The 19,407-nt window shown below is 48.6% G+C and overlaps 1 protein-coding gene across 1 annotated transcript in view; it reads right to left on the bottom strand.

The window, feature by feature from the left end:
- Positions 1–19,407, bottom strand: part of SV2A (synaptic vesicle glycoprotein 2A) — a 176,629-nt gene that overhangs the window by 72,037 nt on the left and 85,185 nt on the right. The window contains exon 2 of the mRNA XM_066605941.1: positions 13,587–14,407. Within this exon, the coding sequence (XP_066462038.1) occupies positions 13,587–14,169 (583 nt within the window). The 5' untranslated portion in view covers positions 14,170–14,407. The remainder of the gene's footprint in view (positions 1–13,586; positions 14,408–19,407) is intronic.

Genomic DNA, 19,407 nt, shown 5'->3' with positions numbered 1-19,407 from the left:
TCGTTAGTAGTTTGATTTAGGATGTAAAGAACGGTCATGATAAATAACATGTTTGTGAGGTTCAGATGTGTGTTATTAGTTTTATTACATAGGGGGTCACTTACTTTTGCACTTAGAGTTGTATAATCGAGTTGTGACCCCTATACTTTTACTACTTAGGACCTAAGTAATGGTCGAGCCAAATTTAATGTTTGTACGACACCAGGAAGTTAGAGAATTATTGGCGAGTCAGTCAGTGAGGGCTTGTGCCTTTATGTATATAGATACTCGCCACTGGCACCCGACCATAGTATGTGTAGGTCGTTAGGCTCTGCATAAATTTCCCAGCTCATCAGTCATAGTCTCCTTTCCAAAGCTAGCAATTTAGTGAGCTAATGAGTCCTAACGGAGCGCCTCGCTGGCTGTCTGGATGGCACTTTGTCGGCACTTTCTAACTTTATCTCCATGGCAAGCAGAGTAATAATCAGAGTAATCAGCCTGCCCGTGTCAGTGACGGGATCCAGATGACACGTACCCATCAGGTCTGAAGGAGCGGATTTAGAAACAATCACCGCTCCTGGCTGATCGCTCTAATTACTGAGGGTGTTAATAAGTGCGCAGGTAGCCGGCGTCGTGACTGCTCGCTGTCTGCACGCTGAGCCCCCTCTTACACGGGGACTCGCCTCTTCTGCTGCTGTTTACCTCATTCCCGACATGATTAGATGCCGGTAATTGCCGCTATGCAGCTTGTATTGTGACAAACATTGTTCTTGGTGATCCAATGGACTGCGAGGAGAGAAGAATGGCAAACGTGAAGCATCGATCCCTATACAAACTGGTGAAGGAAGCCGCCTGATCGTTACACACATAAGGGGATGCACAAAATGATCCCCCCCCCCCCCCCCCCCTCCGTGTAAACCCTGCTGGATGACATCTGTTGTCCCCAACATCAAAGATAATTAGCTGCACTCATTTATACGGAATTCCATCCTTCCTTTCTCCCCTCTCCTTTCTTCTTTCCTCCCCTTACTTTACTTGGAGAGGTCCATGCGGATGCCGTCGCCTGCCCACACGGGTACACGAGGTCCTCGGCTGTGGACAGGGAGGGATTCTGCTTCGGGCTCCCGCTCACGGAATCTAACCAGGCCATGGACATGAGGCCTTCCTCCCTCCTCTTTTCTTCCTTTTCCTCTTTTCTTCCTTCTTTCTTCACCTTCTTCCCTCCCTTTTTCTTCTATCTCAATCTTCCTCACTTCTCTTTTCTTCCTTCCTTTTTGTTCCTTCCTTCCCTTTCCATCTACCTTTTTTTCCCCCTTTCCTTCCTGCCCTTCACTGCCTTCCTTTCTCCCTTCCCTTTCCTTTCTCTTCCTTCCCTTTTCTTTCCTTACTTTCCTCCTGTCCACCAGATTCCTTTCTCGCTCCCCTTTCCTTTCTCTTGCTCCCTTCCCTTTCCCGACCCCTTCCTTCCCTTTTCTTTCCTTACTTTCCTCCTGTCCACCCCCCTCCTTTCTCGCTCCCCTTTCCTTTCTCTTCCTCCCTTCCCTTTCCCTACCCCTTCCTCTCCTTACTTTCCTCCTGTCCACCCCCCTCCTTTCTTCCTCCTCTTTCCTTTCTCTTCCTCCCTTCCCTTTCCTTCCCTTTTCTTTCCTTACTTTCCTTCTGTCCACCCCCCTCCTTTCTCGCTCCCCTTTCCTTTCTCTTCCTCCCTTCCCCTTCCCTACCCCTTCCTTTCCTTACTTTCCTCCTGTCCATCCCCCTCCTTACTGCCTCCCCTTTCCATCTGCCTCTTTTTTCCCTCTTTCCTTCCTGCCCTCCACACGATTCCTTTCTCGCTCCCCTTTCCTTTCTCTTCCTCCCTTCCCTTTCCCTACCCCTTCCTTTCCTTACTTTCCTCCTGTCCACCCCCCTCCTTTCTCGCTCCCCTTTCCTTTCTCTTCCTCCCTTTCCCTACCCCTTCCTTTCCTCCTGTCCCCCCCCCTCCTTACTGCCTCCCGTTTCTTCCCTTTCCATCTTCTCTCCCTTCATCTCCTTCTCTCTTTCCTTCCTCTCACTTCCTCCCACCCATCCTTTCCAGCAGCAATCAACCAATCAACTGCAGTGATGTGACCAGCAGGGGACCATGACTGTACAGCTTGCAGCAGCAGAACAGAAGTGTGCTGATCCAGCAGCGGGCAGTGACTGGTCTAGTTATGTTAGTGAGGGCAGGGTTATACGTGGCAGGAGCTGAGTCAAGGGGCATAGCTGGGGCGTTAGTTAATTCAGTAGGTGCCACTTGTACTGAATACCCAGGGAACGTGGGGCATCACTCGGCCTTGGTAAGGGTATACAGAGCTACGGCAGTCAATTGAATTCTTGCCCTGAGAAAATGGAACACTATCTACAACCCTGCCATGTTATTATGTGAGGTGGGTGATGGAGAAAAAGGTGGGGCTACAGTATCCAGTGCGGACAGTGGGCGGAGCTCTATATAACAGCGGCACAGAGTACTTCAGGAGGAGGCATATATCATGTGGGGTCAGTGACCTGTACACCTGTAACTGAGAACAGGGCTGTGATAGCAGGATATGTAGATAGTGGGCGGAGCTCTATATAACAGCGGCACAGAGTATTTCAGGAGGAGGTATATATGCTGTGGGGTCAGTGACCTGTACACCTGTGACTGAGAACAGGGCTGTGATAGGAGGATATGTAGATAGTGGGTGGAGCTCTGTATAGCAGCAGCACAGAGTATTTCAGGAGGAGGTATATATCCTGTGGGGTCAGTGACCTGTACACCTGTGACTACTGAGAACAGGGCTGTGATAGGAGGATATGTAGATAGTGGGCGGAGCTCTGTATAACAGCGGCACAGAGTATTTCAGGAGGAGGTATATATCCTGTGGGGTCAGTGACCTGTACAACTGTGACTGAGAACAGGGCTGTGATAGGAGGATATGGAGATAGTGGGCGGAGCTCTGTATAACAGCGGCACAGAGTATTTCAGGAGGAGGTATATATCCTGTGGGGTCAGTGACCTGTACACCTGTGACTACTGAAAACAGGGCTGTGATAGGAGGATATGTAGATAGTGGGCGGAGCTCTGTATAGCAGCAGCACAGAGTATTTCAGGAGGAGGTATATATCCTGTGGGGTCAGTGACCTGTACACCTGTGACTGAGAACAGGGCTGTGATAGGAGGATATGGAGATAGTGGGCGGAGCTCTGTATAGCAGCACAGAGTATTTCAGGAGGAGGTATATATCCTGTGGGGTCAGTGACCTGTACACCTGTGACTACTGAGAACAGGGGTGTGATAGGAGGATATGTAGACAGTGGGCGGAGCTCTGTATAACAGCAGCACAGAGTATTTCAGGAGGAGGTATATATCCTGTGGGGTCAGTGACCTGTACACCTGTGACTACTGAGAACAGGGCTGTGATAGGAGGATATGTAGATAGTGGGCGGAGCTCTGTATAGCAGCACAGAGTATTTCAGGAGGAGGTATATATCCTGTGGGGTCAGTGACCTGTACACCTGTGACTACTGAGCACAGGGCTGTGATAGGAGGATATGTAGATAGTGGGCGGAGCTCTGTATAACAGCACAGAGTATTTCAGGAGGAGGTATATATCCTGTGGGGTCAGTGACCTGTACACCTGTGATAGGTTGATATATAGACAGTGGGCGGAGCTCTGTATAGCAGCACAGAGTACTTCAGGAGGAGGTATATATCCTGTGGGGTCAGTGACCTGTACACCTGTGACTGAGAACAGGGCTGTGATAGGAGGATATGTAGATAGTGGGCGGAGCTCTGTATAACAGCGGCACAGAGTATTTCAGGAGGAGGTATATATCCTGTGGGGTCAGTGACCTGTACACCTGTGACTACTGAAAACAGGGCTGTGATAGGAGGATATGTAGATAGTGGGCGGAGCTCTGTATAGCAGCAGCACAGAGTATTTCAGGAGGAGGTATATATCCTGTGGGGTCAGTGACCTGTACACCTGTGACTGAGAACAGGGCTGTGATAGGAGGATATGGAGATAGTGGGCGGAGCTCTGTATAGCAGCACAGAGTATTTCAGGAGGAGGTATATATCCTGTGGGGTCAGTGACCTGTACACCTGTGACTACTGAGAACAGGGGTGTGATAGGAGGATATGTAGACAGTGGGCGGAGCTCTGTATAACAGCAGCACAGAGTATTTCAGGAGGAGGTATATATCCTGTGGGGTCAGTGACCTGTACACCTGTGACTACTGAGCACAGGGCTGTGATAGGAGGATATGTAGACAGTGGGCGGAGCTCTGTATAACAGCAGCACAGAGTATTTCAGGAGGAGGTATATATCCTGTGGGGTTAGTGACCTGTACACCTGTGACTACTGAGAACAGGGCTGTGATAGGAGGATATGTAGATAGTGGGCGGAGCTCTGTATAGCAGCACAGAGTATTTCAGGAGGAGGTATATATCCTGTGGGGTCAGTGACCTGTACACCTGTGATAGGTTGATACGTAGATAGTGGGCGGAGCTCTGTATAACAGCAGCACAGAGTATTTCAGGAGGAGGTATATATCCTGTGGGGTCAGTGACCTGTACACCTGTGACTACTGAGAACAGGGCTGTGATAGGAGGATATGTAGATAGTGGGCGGAGCTCTGTATAACAGCAGTACAGAGTATTTCAGGAGGAGGTATATATCCCGTGGGGTCAGTGACCTGTACACCTGTGATAGGTTGATATATAGACAGTGGGCGGAGCTCTGTATAGCAGCACAGAGTACTTCAGGAGGAGGTATATATCCTGTGGGGTCAGTGACCTGTACACCTGTGACTACTGAGATCAGGGCTGTGATAGGAGATGTAGATAGTGGGCGGAGCTCTGTATAGCAGCAGCACAGAGTATTTCAGGAGGAGGTATATATCCTGTGGGGTCAGTGACCTGTACACCTGTGATAGGTTGATATGTAGACAGTGGGCGGAGCTCTGTATAGCAGTATCCCCGGAGGGATGACAGTTGGTGGTCCGCAGACACGCCGTGTAGTGTGATGGAGCGGCCGCTGCTCTCGTTCTGGGCGGTCATGTAGGGGATGGTGGTGAGCGGCTGACTTGCGGGGTGGATGGCGGCGGCGGCGGCGGTGACGCTCCGGTGAGCAGGCAGCCCTGTGCTGAGGCCGCTCCCGCCGCTGACCTACTTTCGCTCCCGTCCATTGATCTGCAGCGGTTGCTCCCATTCGCTCGTCACTCCGATTTGTGTGGCTGTGCGGATGGATTGCTTCTCGCCCGCAGCCGCAGGACCTTTCCAAGCTGTTGGACACGCTGCCGGCTGCGCTGCCTTTTCAATGTGCGGCCGGAAAGAGGCTCTGAAGCGGCTGGCAGGAGGCTGCGGCGGGGTCGGCTGCCATCATGACTGCACACGAGGGGCTCCATGGACCTCATTTACCCACAGCAGCCAATCAGAGCTCAGCTTTAACCCCTTAATGATGGGCTGTATTAAGGTCCCAGCCATACAATGTGCTGGAGAACTTTTATGACTTTTTGGGGTCAGCTATGCACCCCCTCCCCAGAAATTGCACCTTTGTTTGGGGGTTTTGCAGTGTTCACTATTTAATAAATCTCAACAGGTAACTTTCTTATATGATCGGTACGATTACTGCGATTTATTTTTTTTTTACTACTTTTGCGCAAAAAAACCACATTTTTAAAGAAAAACACGGGATAATCTGCGGGAAAAACAGCAGTTAAAATAAATAAATAAATCTGCACTGCGCATATGTCTGATGGCGAGCCCTGCGGAGCACCTGAAGTGCAGGTACTTAATAAAGACAGGTGGGCACGGGTGCCAGCCGGGCACAGGGTCAGGCAGTGTATTGGCCTGTGTGAGAGGCGGGATCTAATAGGGTAAGTTACTCGGCCTTCGGTAGGCTTCTGGCAATGTGGACCCATTGATACCTTGCCACCGTACTGCGAGTACCAATGTGTGGCAGAGCCCCTCCCCCACTCATCTGCTTGCATGCTGCAGTTGCTATTGAGTGTGGCATATAACGGGTTAAACTGCCAGGATCTGAGGTTTCTTCTCTCCTGGCCGTCCACCTTAAAAAGCTGTATGTGCCCATTAGTGAGGTCAGTAAAAAGGTGTATTGTGGTGTCTAAGGGGTTAAACCCCAGGACCAGGTACTATCCGGACCCCCACTGATCTGATATTGAGGAGCTGTCCTGAGCACAGCTCATTAACCCCTTCGTGACAGGTGCCATACATGTATAGTGCACGTTGGGTATTATTATATGGAGCCGGACCCATACATGTCATCAGCCACGGCTTAAAGGGGGATTCCGGCGATTCAAAGTGCCAGGTTTATTCTTCATAAGGCAATGACATGTAATTATAACTTGTGTTATAACGCTGCAGAGATACGGCTTCACCTGTGGTTCTCCATTGGTATCCACCGGTTATGTCCTGCATCCCCCGCTGTATTACTGGTCGGGCACGCTCAGTGGCTTCACCTTCTCTTTGTAGCGTCATGAATTCGCACTGGTTAGTAACTTGGAGATGGATTTTTTTGAAGTCCTCAGTGACCATTTTAACCCATTAAGGACCAAGCGTTGTAAATATACGGCGCCTGGTCCCGGGCTTAAAGCTCCACCGATAGTAAAATTACGGCAGGGATTTAAGCCTCCTGCTCTGCGATTGATCAGGATGGGTTATCAGCTGTTAGTGAAAGCTGATAACCAGGAGGGGAAGGCACACTTCAGCCCACTGAGCAGAGGAGCAGCGGCGCTCTGAAGACCAGGAGGAGGTAAGTATATCAGTTTCAGGGGGTCATTATTACTACTGGGGCTACTGTGGGGGTCACTATTACTACTTGGGATAATATAGGGGACACTTACTACTGAGGGCACTGTGGGGGTTACTATTACTAATGAGGCCAATATAGGGGTCACTTACTACTGGAGCTATTGTGGGGGTCACTATTACTACTGAGGCCACTGGGGGCGTCACTATTACTACTGGGCATAATATTGGGGACACTATTACTACTGAGGCCACTGTAGGCGTCACTATTACTACTGGGCATAATATTGGGGACACTATTACTACTGAGGTCGCTGTGGGGGTCACTATTACAACTGAGGCCAATATAGGGGTCACTATTGCTACTTGGGCCCGTGTGGGGGACACTATTACTACTGGGGCCCATGTAGGGGGTTACTATTAGTACTGAGGCCACTGTGGGAGACATTATTGCTACTGACGCCAATATAGGAGTTACTATTACTATTGAGGCCACTGTGGGGGATACTATTACTACTGGGGATTATATAAGGGTCACTATTACTACTGGAGCAACTGTGGGGGACACTATTGCTACTAAAGTCACTGTAAGGGACACTATTACTACTAGGTATAATATTGGGGACACTATTACTACTGAAGCCAATATAGGGGTCACTAGTACTACTGGGGCCCAAGTGGGGGACACTATTACTACTTGGAGCCCATATAGGGGGTTACTATTACTACTGAGGCTACTGTGGGGAACACTATTGCTATTGAGGGCTAATAGAGGGGTCACTATTACTACTAGGGATAATATAGGGGACACTCTTACTACTGAGGCAACTGCGGTGGACACTTACTACTGAGGCCACTGTAGGGGGTCACTATTACTACTGGGGCCACTGTGGGGGACACTATTACTACTGGGAATAATATAGGGGATACTTACTACTAAGGACCACTGTGGGGGTCACTATTACTACTGGGGATAATATGGGGGTCACTATTACTATTAAGGCCATTGTGGGGGGGGCACTAATACTACTGGGGCCACTGTGGGGGGGCACTAATACTACTGGGGCCAGTGTGAGGGGTCACTAATACTACTGAAGCCACTGTGGGGGGGCACTAATACTACTGGGGCCATCGTCGGGGACACTATTACTACTGGGGCCACTGTGGGGGACAATATTACTACTGGGGTTAATATAGGGGACACTATTACTACTGAGGCCACTGTGGGGGTCACTATTACTATTGGGGCGAATATAGGGGACACTATTACTATTGAGGCCACTGTGGGGGTCACTATTACTACTAGGGATAATATAGGGGTCACTGTTACTATTGAGGCCACTGTGGGGGGTCACTATTACTATTGAGGCCACTGTGGGGGGAAACTATTACTATTGAGGCAAATATAGGGGACACTATTACTATTGAGGCCACTGTCGGGGGTCACTATTACTATTGAGGCCACTGTGGGGGTCACTATTACTACTAGGGATAATATAGGGGTCACTGTTACTATTGAGGCCACTGTGGGGGGTCACTATTACTACTGGGGCCACTGTGAGGGGCAGTAATACTACTGGGGCCACCGTGAGGGGCAGTAATACTACTGGGGCCACCGTGGGGGACACTATTACTACTGGGGCCACCGTGGGGGACACTATTACTACTGGGGATAATATAGCAGACACTATTACTACTGAGGCCACTGTGGGGGTCACTATTACTACTAGAGATAATATAGGGGTCAGTGTTACTATTGAGGCCACTGTGGGGGGACATTATTACTACTGGGGCCACTGTGGGGGTCACTATTACTACTGGGGATAATATAGGGGTCACTATTACTACTGAGGCCACTGTGGGGGTTACTATTACTACTGGGGATAATATAAGGGACACTATTACTACTCAGGCAACTGTGGTGGACAATATTGCTACAGAAGCCACTGGGGGGACACTATTACTACTGGGTATAATATTAGTTATGTCATTTGGACGACAAGGGTCTGTAGCGCGGCCATTGCGGGGGACAGTATCACTACTGAGGCCACTGCGGGGGACAGTATCACTACTGAGGCCACTGCGGGGGACAGTATCACTACTGAGGCCACTGCGGGGGACAGTATCACTACTGAGGCCACTGCGGGGGACAGTATCACTACTGAGGCCACTGCGGGGGACAGTATCACTACTGAGGCCACTGCGGGGGACAGTATCACTACTGAGGCCACTGCGGGGGGACAGTATCACTACTGAGGTCACTGCGGGGGGACAGTATTACTACTGAGGTCACTGCGGGGGACAGTATTTCTACTGAGGCCCCTGCGGGGGACAGTATGGCTACTGAGGCCCCTGCGGGGGACAGTATGGCTACTGAGGCCCCTGCGGGGGACAGTATGGCTACTGAGGCCCCTGCGGGGGACAGTATGGCTACTGAGGCCCCTGCGGGGGACAGTATGGCTACTGAGGCCCCTGCGGGGGACAGTATGGCTACTGAGGCCCCTGCGGGGGACAGTATGGCTACTGAGGCCCCTGCGGGGGACAGTATCGCTACTGAGGCCACTGCGGAGGTCACTATTACTACTGAGGCCACTGCGGGGGACACTATCACTACTGAGGCCACTGCGGGGGACAGTATCACTACTGAGGCCACTGCGGGGGTCAATATTACTACTGGGGCACCTGTCGGGGACACTATTAATACTGGGGCCGATATAGGGTGTAACTATTACTAGTGGGGCCACTGTGGGGGACACTATTACTACTGGTGTGGATTTTGACTGGAAATCAGCCATGCACCCGCAGCTGATCTCATACTATGCGGCGCTCCCCTCACCTTCTCTGTTGGCTTCCAGTTCCCAGTGGCCTAGTCAGGTGATGCTGGCTAGGTGAGGCCACTACAGGCTGCTGGAAACCGTTAGCCGGGGAGCACTAACAGCGGGAAGCCTTTTGAGGAGGTGAGGGGGGGAAGCGCCACATGGTATGAAATCAGCCGCAGTTACACAAAACTATTACTACTGAGGCCCCTGTGGGGGACATTATTACTGAGGGTGATCGCACTCTTAAAATGTTAAAATGTCACTTCCCTGCGATTATGATGTATGTTGCACGAAAAACGCAAATTGTGATTTTTTTTTTTTTTTTTTTTGATTTTTTTTTTTTTTTTTTTTTCCATGCATGTTCTTTCTGTGCGTGAAAATTGCATGTTATTTAAACATTAAAAAAAGAGAAAAACCGCGTGTATGTGGCATCTGAGAGTGCTGCGATGTTTAAATATGTTTATTTTTTTCTCTTTCGGTCCATAGAATATAATGGGCGATATCGCCCAAAAACAAAACCTGCGGCAGTTGTTCTTTCTCGCACGTAAGTACGACGCTGCGAGAGAAAAATCGTAAATGTTAACAGGCCCAAAACTCGCAGGATGAAATGGCCGGTGTGCCTGTACCTTTAAGCCGAGCGTTCTGCGAGCACAACTCTATTTTCGACCCTCAGCGCAGGCGGCACAACTGTAATCAATATGTCAATGAAGAGCTTTACTACAGCGCTGCGAGGAGGCACAGAGGACTCTACGTGTGCCGGCACTACATCTCCCTGATGTATCCGCACTGATGGATCTGTTGTATCCGCAGTCCGGGCCGCGGCGGCGGAGGGGGGGGGTCACTGAATGACATGGCGTCCTCCCCTGCTGGATTCTACAAGGGAAAGGATCGATGAAGAAAGCCGTTCATAATGGAGATTTCTGACTGCTCCGGCGCATCAATAGACCCCCTCCTTAGGACGGAGATTTGGAGATCTCCCAAGGAGGATTTGAAGGTCATTTGAAGGAGACTCGGGCGGAAGAGGTGTGCGGGGAATTCAAGCTCGTTAAAGGCAATGACGATGTATGTTTTCTCCTTCTGTCCCTGCAGAATCTTGCTGGAGTGTTTATATAGATTAACAATGCAGTGGGAATCCGTGTAATATAAATTGTGCCGAATACCCATTTTTATATAGTCTGGTGGGGAATTCTGAGTCAACACGGGGAGATTCTCTGTTGAGGACCCTCATGGTGGTTACAAAGAGCGTCTCTCCTTCTGGAGGACTTGTTATGTCCTGCTCCACACAGGCAACCCATTCCTTTGTGTAATACCTAATTTCCCCTGCGGGAGTGCTGCAGGTAAAGTGAACAATTACTGCCAGGTTTCCCCACAGATTACATTGATATGACGAAAGTCATGGGACAGGAACTAATATCATGGAAGAGCCCTCTAGCTCAGCGAAGTGCAGCTAAATGACGTGGCATCGATTCCACAATTGGATGGAAGATGGCTGGAGGGATGTTGAGCCACCTAGATAGCCTGCTGTGAATGGGCATACACTTTCTCAGAAGGTGAGTGGCACAGGCTGTGAAGCCCTTACATGTCGCAATCCATGTTGATCGTGGCATGTGAAAACTTCGCAGAGGCAGGCCTCTACCTCTGTGACATTATGGGCCCTCAGCCATGTAATTGTGGAGGGTCGATGCGTTGCCAGTTAATAGCGTCCAGGTGTGCCATAGCCTATGATCGTTGTGATAAGTGTCACTACATTGTAGTACAGAAGTACTGCAGTGTATTATCAGGGGGATCATAGCATTGCATGTTCAAGTCCCTTACAGAGGCATAAAAAATGTAAAGAAATAAAAAAAATTCCGCAAACTTTCCTCTTTTTTGTTAAAAAAAAACAATTAAAACCCTACATGCTTGATATTGTTTCATCCGTAACAATCAGTATAATAAATACAACACTTTTTATCCTGCATGGCTCACACTCTAAAAAAAAAAGACAAAATGCTTTTTCTGTTTATTTTGCCTCTCAAAAAACTGCAATGAAAATGGTCAAAAATCCACGAGTTCCCCAAAAGGTACCACTAAAAACTACAGCTCGTTACACAAAAAACCCGAGCCCTCATAGAGCTCTGTCTATATATATATGACACTATTACTACTGAGGCCACTGTGGGGGTCACTATTACTACTGAGGCCACTGTTGGGGTTACTATTACTAGTGAGGCCAATATAGGGGACACTATTACTACTAATGCCACTGTGGGGGACACTATTACTACTAAGACCACTATAGGGGTCACTATTACTACTGAGGCCACTGTGGGGAGACACTATTACTACTGTGGCCACTACGGAGGTCATTATTACTACTGAGGCCACTGTGGGGGGCACTATTACTACTGAGGCCACTGCGGGGGGCACTGTTACTACTGAGGCCAATGTGGGGGCTACTATTACTATTGGGGCCAATATAGGGGACACTATTACTACTGAGGCCGATATAGGGGACACTATTACTACTGAGGCCACTGTAGGGGGTCACTATTACTACTGAGGCCACTGTAGGGGTCACTATTACTACTGAGGCCACTGTGGGGGTCACTATTACTACTGACGCCACTGTGGGGGACACTATTACTACTGAGGCCACTGTGGGAGACACTATTACTACTGAGGCCACTGCGGAGGTCACTGTTACTACTGAGGCCACTGTGGGGGTTACTATTACAGCCAATATAGGGGACACTATTACTACTAATGCCACTGTGGGGGACACTATTACTACTGAGGCCGATATGGGGGACACTATTACTACTGAGGCCACTGCGGGGGACACTATTACTACTGAGGCCACTGTGGGGGTCACTATTACAGCCAATATAGGGGACACTATTACTACTAATGCCACTGTGGGGGACACTATTACTACTGAGGCCACTGTCATAGAGCTCTGTCCATGGAAAAATATATATTTTATGGGACTTTGAATGCAGTGGTGCAAAATATTTATATTTTCCAAGAAAAAGGGTTTTTATTGTTCAAAAGTGGAAAAACCTAAAAAAACCTAAAAAATGTTGGTATCACCGTAATCGTACCAGCCGGCAGAAAAAAGTTATCATGTAATTTATGCTTTAGAGAAAACAATGGCAGCATTGATGTTTATTTTACCTGCCCTCCAAAACAAATACAAGTTACACAAGACATTATATGTACCTAGAAAATGTGACCAATGAAACATACGGCCGCCACACAAAACACAAGCCCTCGTACGGCCACGGCAATGACCGCTTAAAAAAAAGGCATGGCTTTTGAAAAATGGAGTTAACCCCCCCCCCCCCCCCCCAAAAAAAAAACCGACCCGTCCTTAGGTCCACAATTGCGTCACGAATGTGTTAAATGGTATGATTAAAAAAATACAAGCTGTCCCGCAAAATAACGAGCCCTCATACGACCGTGTCGATGGAAAATAAAAAAGTTGTAGTTCTTGTTCAGTATTTTACTATTAGGTAAACGTTAAAAAGGAAAAGCCTAATGCTCAAGCGACCCTTGAGTTTTGGGACAAAATTGACCCAGGACAGGAGGGTCAAGGGGGTCTATTACCTGCAGTTGTCCTTCTCTGCAGCTCCTCTGATTGGGTCCGGCTTTCAGCCATCCAAGATGTCTACAGCAATTTTCACTCTACCTAACGCCCACTGTGCATTGCTCTCTGATTGGCCAGTACTGATCACATAAGCAGCACTGTCCAATCAGAACGCAGGCATATTGCATTAGAAGTCTAATACTACCAACTCGCAGTGGCGATTAGGTAGTCTAAAAATTCCATTGGCCATCTTGGATGGCCTAGAACAGGACCTGAAACGGAGGGATGGCAGAGAAGAACAACTATAGGCAATATATCTCCTCCCCTTCCAGCCCTGTGAAAGAATTTTGCCCCAAAAACCAGAGGGTAACTTTAACTGCACCTCATTACTTCATTAAAGTGATTATTCCACAACATTGTCTTTGGTGAACATGGTATAAAATAGACTTACCCAGCATGCCCTTGTTAGAGTCAGACAAGCACATGTCCTTCTCTGCACTTGGCAAGACGAATCCGACTACAAAAATTTCTACCCCGTCAGCCATGAGAGCGAGTCCCAAAACAAAATAGAGAGTCCACTGAAACTTTCCATGTCCACATTCTTGGAGGATCATCTCATACTGCTGGGCCAGTTCCTCCTTGTCCTTCTTTCTCTGACCTTCTAGATCTTCAAAGTCTTTAAACTCTGTTACGAGTTGCTGGTTATCGGTGAGGTGGTCTCCCTTCATAGAGTCAGCTCTGGGGATGCCTTGGTATTCCCCTTCGTAGATCTCATCGTCCTCATCGTGGCCTTCGGTGGCATCACTAGAGCCTCCTTCATCGTCGTTTAGAGGGTCACCACGGTAGTAGCCATCCTGCGGTTGATAATCATCGTCATCGTCCTCTTCGAACCGAGTATAAGAACGTTTGGTGTACTCGTCTTGCATCCTATCTACACCTTTTCCAACCTTCTTGGTTGCATGTTTTTTAACCTCCTTAGCAATGTCTTTGGCCCCTCGTATAAAAGCAGTCCGATCTCTGAACCCGTCATCCATGGCGACTGCTAAAAGCCTTTCGAGCCTAGTAATAATAGGTGGAAACTATTAATGTTCTCCTTCTAACCTCCGTACGGTAACGGGGTTCAGCACTTTGCAGAGTGGACAGCTCCTCTTACGACACTGTTGCCGAAGCGAAGAGCATTCCAGAAATGACCCAAGTTCACAAGCTGAGCTTCTCGTGTATCCACATAGTTCTCCGGAGCGGAAAATCCCGGGAAAGAAGACCTCTTAGCTCCTGCAAAAAAAAACCCACATATCAGTAAAGAAGGTTGTGTAACACCTAAATGTTGTCCCTAAGAGGAAGCATGGTGATACGCAAGAGAGTAGAGTTGGGTACCGTGTGAGTCAGGAGAGCAGAATGGGATTGTACTGGGTAACAGAAACCAAGTAATCTTGTAGATAGGATATCTGTTAATGGCTAACAGACCGAAATTATGTTCTAGTGAGTGCAACGCCAAACGCCAGCTCATCGCATGGAAACACTTCCTGCCGGGCGCACGGACAGGTGGAAGAACACGTAGACAGCCATAGGAACAAAGCTCCGGCACTTCCGTGGATCCTAGCATAAAGACATGCTGTGAACATCTTCCGAAATTCACAGCATCAAGCTTTGTCAGACCTGACGAAGAGGCCAAGGAGCCTCGAAAGCTAGCTGTAACATGATTTTTTCGGGTTAGTCATTTACATCCCAGGCGTGCAGGATTCGTATGGAGTAGGGTAGGGAGCCAAACTCACTCCACGCGGCGGGTGCCGGCTGTCCTGACAGATGACACCCGCTTGCAACAGCCAAGAACCGCATTCACGCTGTTAACCCTCAATTCTGACAGTGATATTTAAATGCCACGATGGGTATTCGGTGGTTCCCAAGCAGCCCTCCTGTAATGAGATTGTGAGATGCTGTTCGATTGCCACGGGAGCCTTGGGGCTTCTGAAGACCCCCAGGACTACCATGGCCGATATACGTCGTCCTCATGTGCAAGGGGGGGGGGGGGGGAGGATGGAAGAGCCAGGAGCAGGAACTGAGCTCCCGCCCCCTCTCTGCCTCCTCTCCGCCCCTCTGCACTATTTGCAATGAAAGGAGGCGGGATGGGGGCGGGACTAAGTTTCGCAAATTAGCCCTGCCCCCCGTTCCGCCTCTCCCTATTGCAGAGAGGGGGCGGGAGCTCAGTTCCTGCTCCTGGCTCTTCCAGGAGCAGGTGTGAAAACCGAGTCAATATACGGTCGTGGGAATGCAGCCTTACAGTTTAATGCAATACTACGGTACTGCATTATACTGTAAGAGTGACCAAACGACTGCATGCTAAAAATGATTTAAGTAAAATTTTAATATTACAAAAAGTAAAAGGCAATAAAAATTTCAAATAACCTTTCTCCATATTTACAATAAAAAAAATCAAAATAACCCCCCCCCCCCAAAAAAAATTAAAAATTTGGTATCGCTGCATCCGTAAAAGTCCAATCTATCAAAGTAACACATTATTTATCCGGCACAGTAAATACACACCAGAATTACTACACATTACGCCGCTCATCGCCATGTACTATACCGGCGTGCATGCTGGCGTAATACGCGCAAATATAGGACATGCGTGATTTTTCATGTACTTTGTGCAAGTCGTGTGAGCGCCAACATGGCCGCCTGGGGCAGATCGGTATAGAGTGTTACACGGAATAAGCCGTACTGACCCTCTCCTGTGAGCCGAGCCTTACTTAGAACGATAATACGCAAACGACCGGTTACAATTTATTGTCACTTCAGACAAAAATAAGGAGAACTCCGTAAAAAAGGATAATTACCCTTATTTCTTAAGACTGTAAAAAGGAAACCAGGGAGGCACGGATGGAAATACCAGCGGGACACAGATGGCGTCCTGGTTGGACTCTAACATTTGCCCACAATGTCTTCACCCATCCATCTGCATGCGGGTATAGACAAACTGAGGATACATCGCTAGTATAATGGGCAATTTGTGCCGGCGTGACGCAGGGGGGGCGCCAGCGGGTCCGCGGTTACCATCTGTGAGGCCTACAGTAAGGTTGTATCTCCTCGCCACCTGAACCGCGGGCAACACAAACTCTAAAATGGGCTTTCAAGGGTGTATATATACGCTTTGTAAAGAAGTTGTTGTTCTGCTGCAGTACTCGGCATGCGGTTCCATCTCAGGCAGATCTGTAAATGATGGGGGTTGTGGTGATTAGATGGACGGTCTTGGCACCGGAGGCCCTAAAACTGGTTCCCCCTTGGCCTATAAGAGGCTCTCGGAGGCTCCTTGTGTGCCGTGACCTCTTCTTCCACTTGTAGAGCTTGTTGGCCACTAGACGCCTCTACGACGCAGAGAAGAGATTTCACCCCGTTACCAGAGGGGGGCGCATTATTGGGATGTGAGAAGCTGGAGGGTCGTATCCATGAATTGTCCCCCACATAAGACCTTGATTTATACAAGACCTCATTTTCTGATTTCCACTTGAAGGGGCTGTCAGATGTACACTCATCTCCACTTTATATATAGTGCCCCCTAGGGATCATCTGTGAGACTGCCACATGGTCAACCCCTGTAATAAACTCTAGTTGTATCATCTCCACCCCTCACCTACTGTGTATACATTAACTTCTCTGATCTCTTCTCCGGTCCCATTGTCAGGACTCGAACCTGGGAACTCCTGTGCATCCAGTCAATAGTCAAGCTTCACCTCCTGCCTGCTCCTCCATACTACAAACTGATATTACCTGTTACTGACCCCTGGCTTTCCTCCGACTATGCTATTTGTCCGCTCGGGTTACAATGAACCTGCACCATACCCTTACACCCATCCATAGAGAAAAGGGAGCTCAGGAGCCTCCATGGATCCGTCATTTGCTGAGGAGGTTGTGATGTTGGGGAAGCATGCAGGAACCCCCCAGCTATATACACTGAGTGGCCCCTTTATTAGAGCCCCTGACCCTCTTATGATCGGCGCTTCCCTGTATAGTAATTCTCCCCGTGACCCCGGAGTGCGGCATAAAGTCACATAACAGGTTTTCCGTGGACCAGTTTCAGTGTGAATCCACATTACATGGGAAAATCCAGCGATCGGAGCGACTTCCAACGAGGCCGGTCATCGGTGCTAGACTAGCCGGGGGGTCACTGCCAACCACAGGGGGGGTTTCTCATGTAACGGTGTGGAGAATATACAGAGAATGGCGCGATCGAGGAAAACATCCAGCGGAAGGGGATCCTGCGGACGGGAACAACTCATCACTAAAAGGGGTCAGAGGAGGATGTCAGGAATCAGACTGACCAACAGGCTGCACAGAGAAACAGAAGGATGAGACTCCAGCGGGGAAAAAGCGCAAAACTTGTATCACTGAGCAGCGGGAAAACCTCTCCTGGTCAGATGAATGCAGATCTCTGCTGCCCCGTGCTGATGGTAGTCAGAATTTGGCACAAGCAGCATGAATCGCTGACCCCTTCCTGTCAGCTGGTCAGAACATGTCAGCAGCGCCATCTAATCTGCAGGGACTACAAGAAGCTTCCTGTCCGCAGGGGCCGATATTCCTGCAGGATGATTTCATCTCCTAGTGGAATCTATACCATGATGAACTCCTGGGGTTCTGATGACCAAACTAGGTCCATGGCGCTACTAGATGGGGGTCTCTAATAAAGGGGCCGGCCAGTGTACATTATCTATCTCCGCACACTTGGCAATGAAGGTTTCCGCGATTAGAAGTTTCTCCCAGACTTTCATCCTCGGAGTGCGTGCGATCCGGTACGCAGTAACGAGCGCCTCCTTCAGGGTAACGCTGATGCGCCTACATGGAGAAGTAACCTACAAAGACCAAACGAGGTGATAACAACCCCAATTATCCGTTTGTCGCTGCGAGATTTCATTTCCTCATAATTTTCTGGGCTAAAAACAGAACAAAACAAATTAATACGGAGAGCAAGAAGCCGGCGGTTATTCTGAGCGCGTCTGCGGGAACGCCAGAGGCCAAGCATGTAATCGCTCACAATAAGCTGAGTGGAATTCATTAGATGGAGACCGGAGAGGAAGACCGCCGGCGCGCTGCGAAACGAAATGCTTCTGTCCTCGACCCAAACGCAGGGAGGAACGCGGGGCTGCAGAATACAGCAGGCCACACTCAGGTCTGCTATGGACATGCATGGTTGGCCTCAGCCACATGCGGCCGTGTGGTCACACAGGGTCCCGAACACCAGGCGGATGCAGGCAATCGCCCCCTTAGGTCCACCCAGCCTTGATCCTCCATGCATCTTGTAGAGCTACATGATTCATCTTCCTCCTGGCTCTGTCTCCTCCCCGCTGATGTACTGAGACACCGCCATCCGCTAACACAACAACTGTTATATTTATGTTATGAGCTTGGTTCTGGTCCTATATTTATGCACTGATCTTGGTTCATTCTGTATTTATGCACTGATCTTGGTTCATTCTATATTTATGTACTGAGCTTGGTTCTGGTATTGTATTTGTTATGAGCTTGGTTCGGGTATTGTATTTGTTATGAGCTTGGTTCGGGTGCTGTATTTGTTATGAGCTTGGTTCGGGTGCTGTATTTGTTATGGGCTTGGTTCGGGTGCTGTATTTATCTCATGAGCTTGATTCAAGTGCTGTATTTATATTAAGTTTGCTTCTGGTGCTGTATCCATGTACTGACCTTAGTTCTGTTGCTGTATTTATGTACTGAGCTTGGTTCATTCTATATTTATGTACTGAGCTTGGTTCTGGTATTGTATTTGTTATGAGCTTGGTTCGGGTGCTGTATTTATCTCATGAGCTTGATTCAAGTGCATTATTTATATTAAGTTTGCTTCTGGTGCTGTATTCATGTACTGACCTTAGTTCTGTTGCTGTATTTATGTACTGAGCTTGGTTCACGTGTGGAATTTGTGTTCGGTGTTTGGTTCTGGCATTGTATCTATATACAATATGCACAATGTAGATCTAGGTACAACATCAGGTTGGACCCAGTGACCCTGGAGGTTCCTTCAACTCTACCATTCTATGATACCGAGGTTGGTTCAGGATATCTTTATGTACTAAGCTTGAGTCTGCTGTTGCATTTGTTATAAGCTTGGTTCTAGTGCTGTATTTATTTTATGAGCTTGCTTCTGGTATAGTATTCTTTCACTGAGCTGTTCTGGTGCTGTATTTATGTCATTAGCTTGGTTCCCTATTTCTATCTATATTATGAGCTTGGTTCTGATACCGTATTTATTCCCTGAGCTGTTCTGGTGT

This window comes from Eleutherodactylus coqui, chromosome 6 (assembly GCF_035609145.1).
Source record: "Eleutherodactylus coqui strain aEleCoq1 chromosome 6, aEleCoq1.hap1, whole genome shotgun sequence".
In the NCBI taxonomy this organism is placed as follows: Eukaryota; Metazoa; Chordata; class Amphibia; order Anura; family Eleutherodactylidae; genus Eleutherodactylus; species Eleutherodactylus coqui.
The sequence above is the reverse complement of the archived record's forward strand: the minus strand, read 5'-3'. Positions and strand labels throughout refer to the sequence as shown.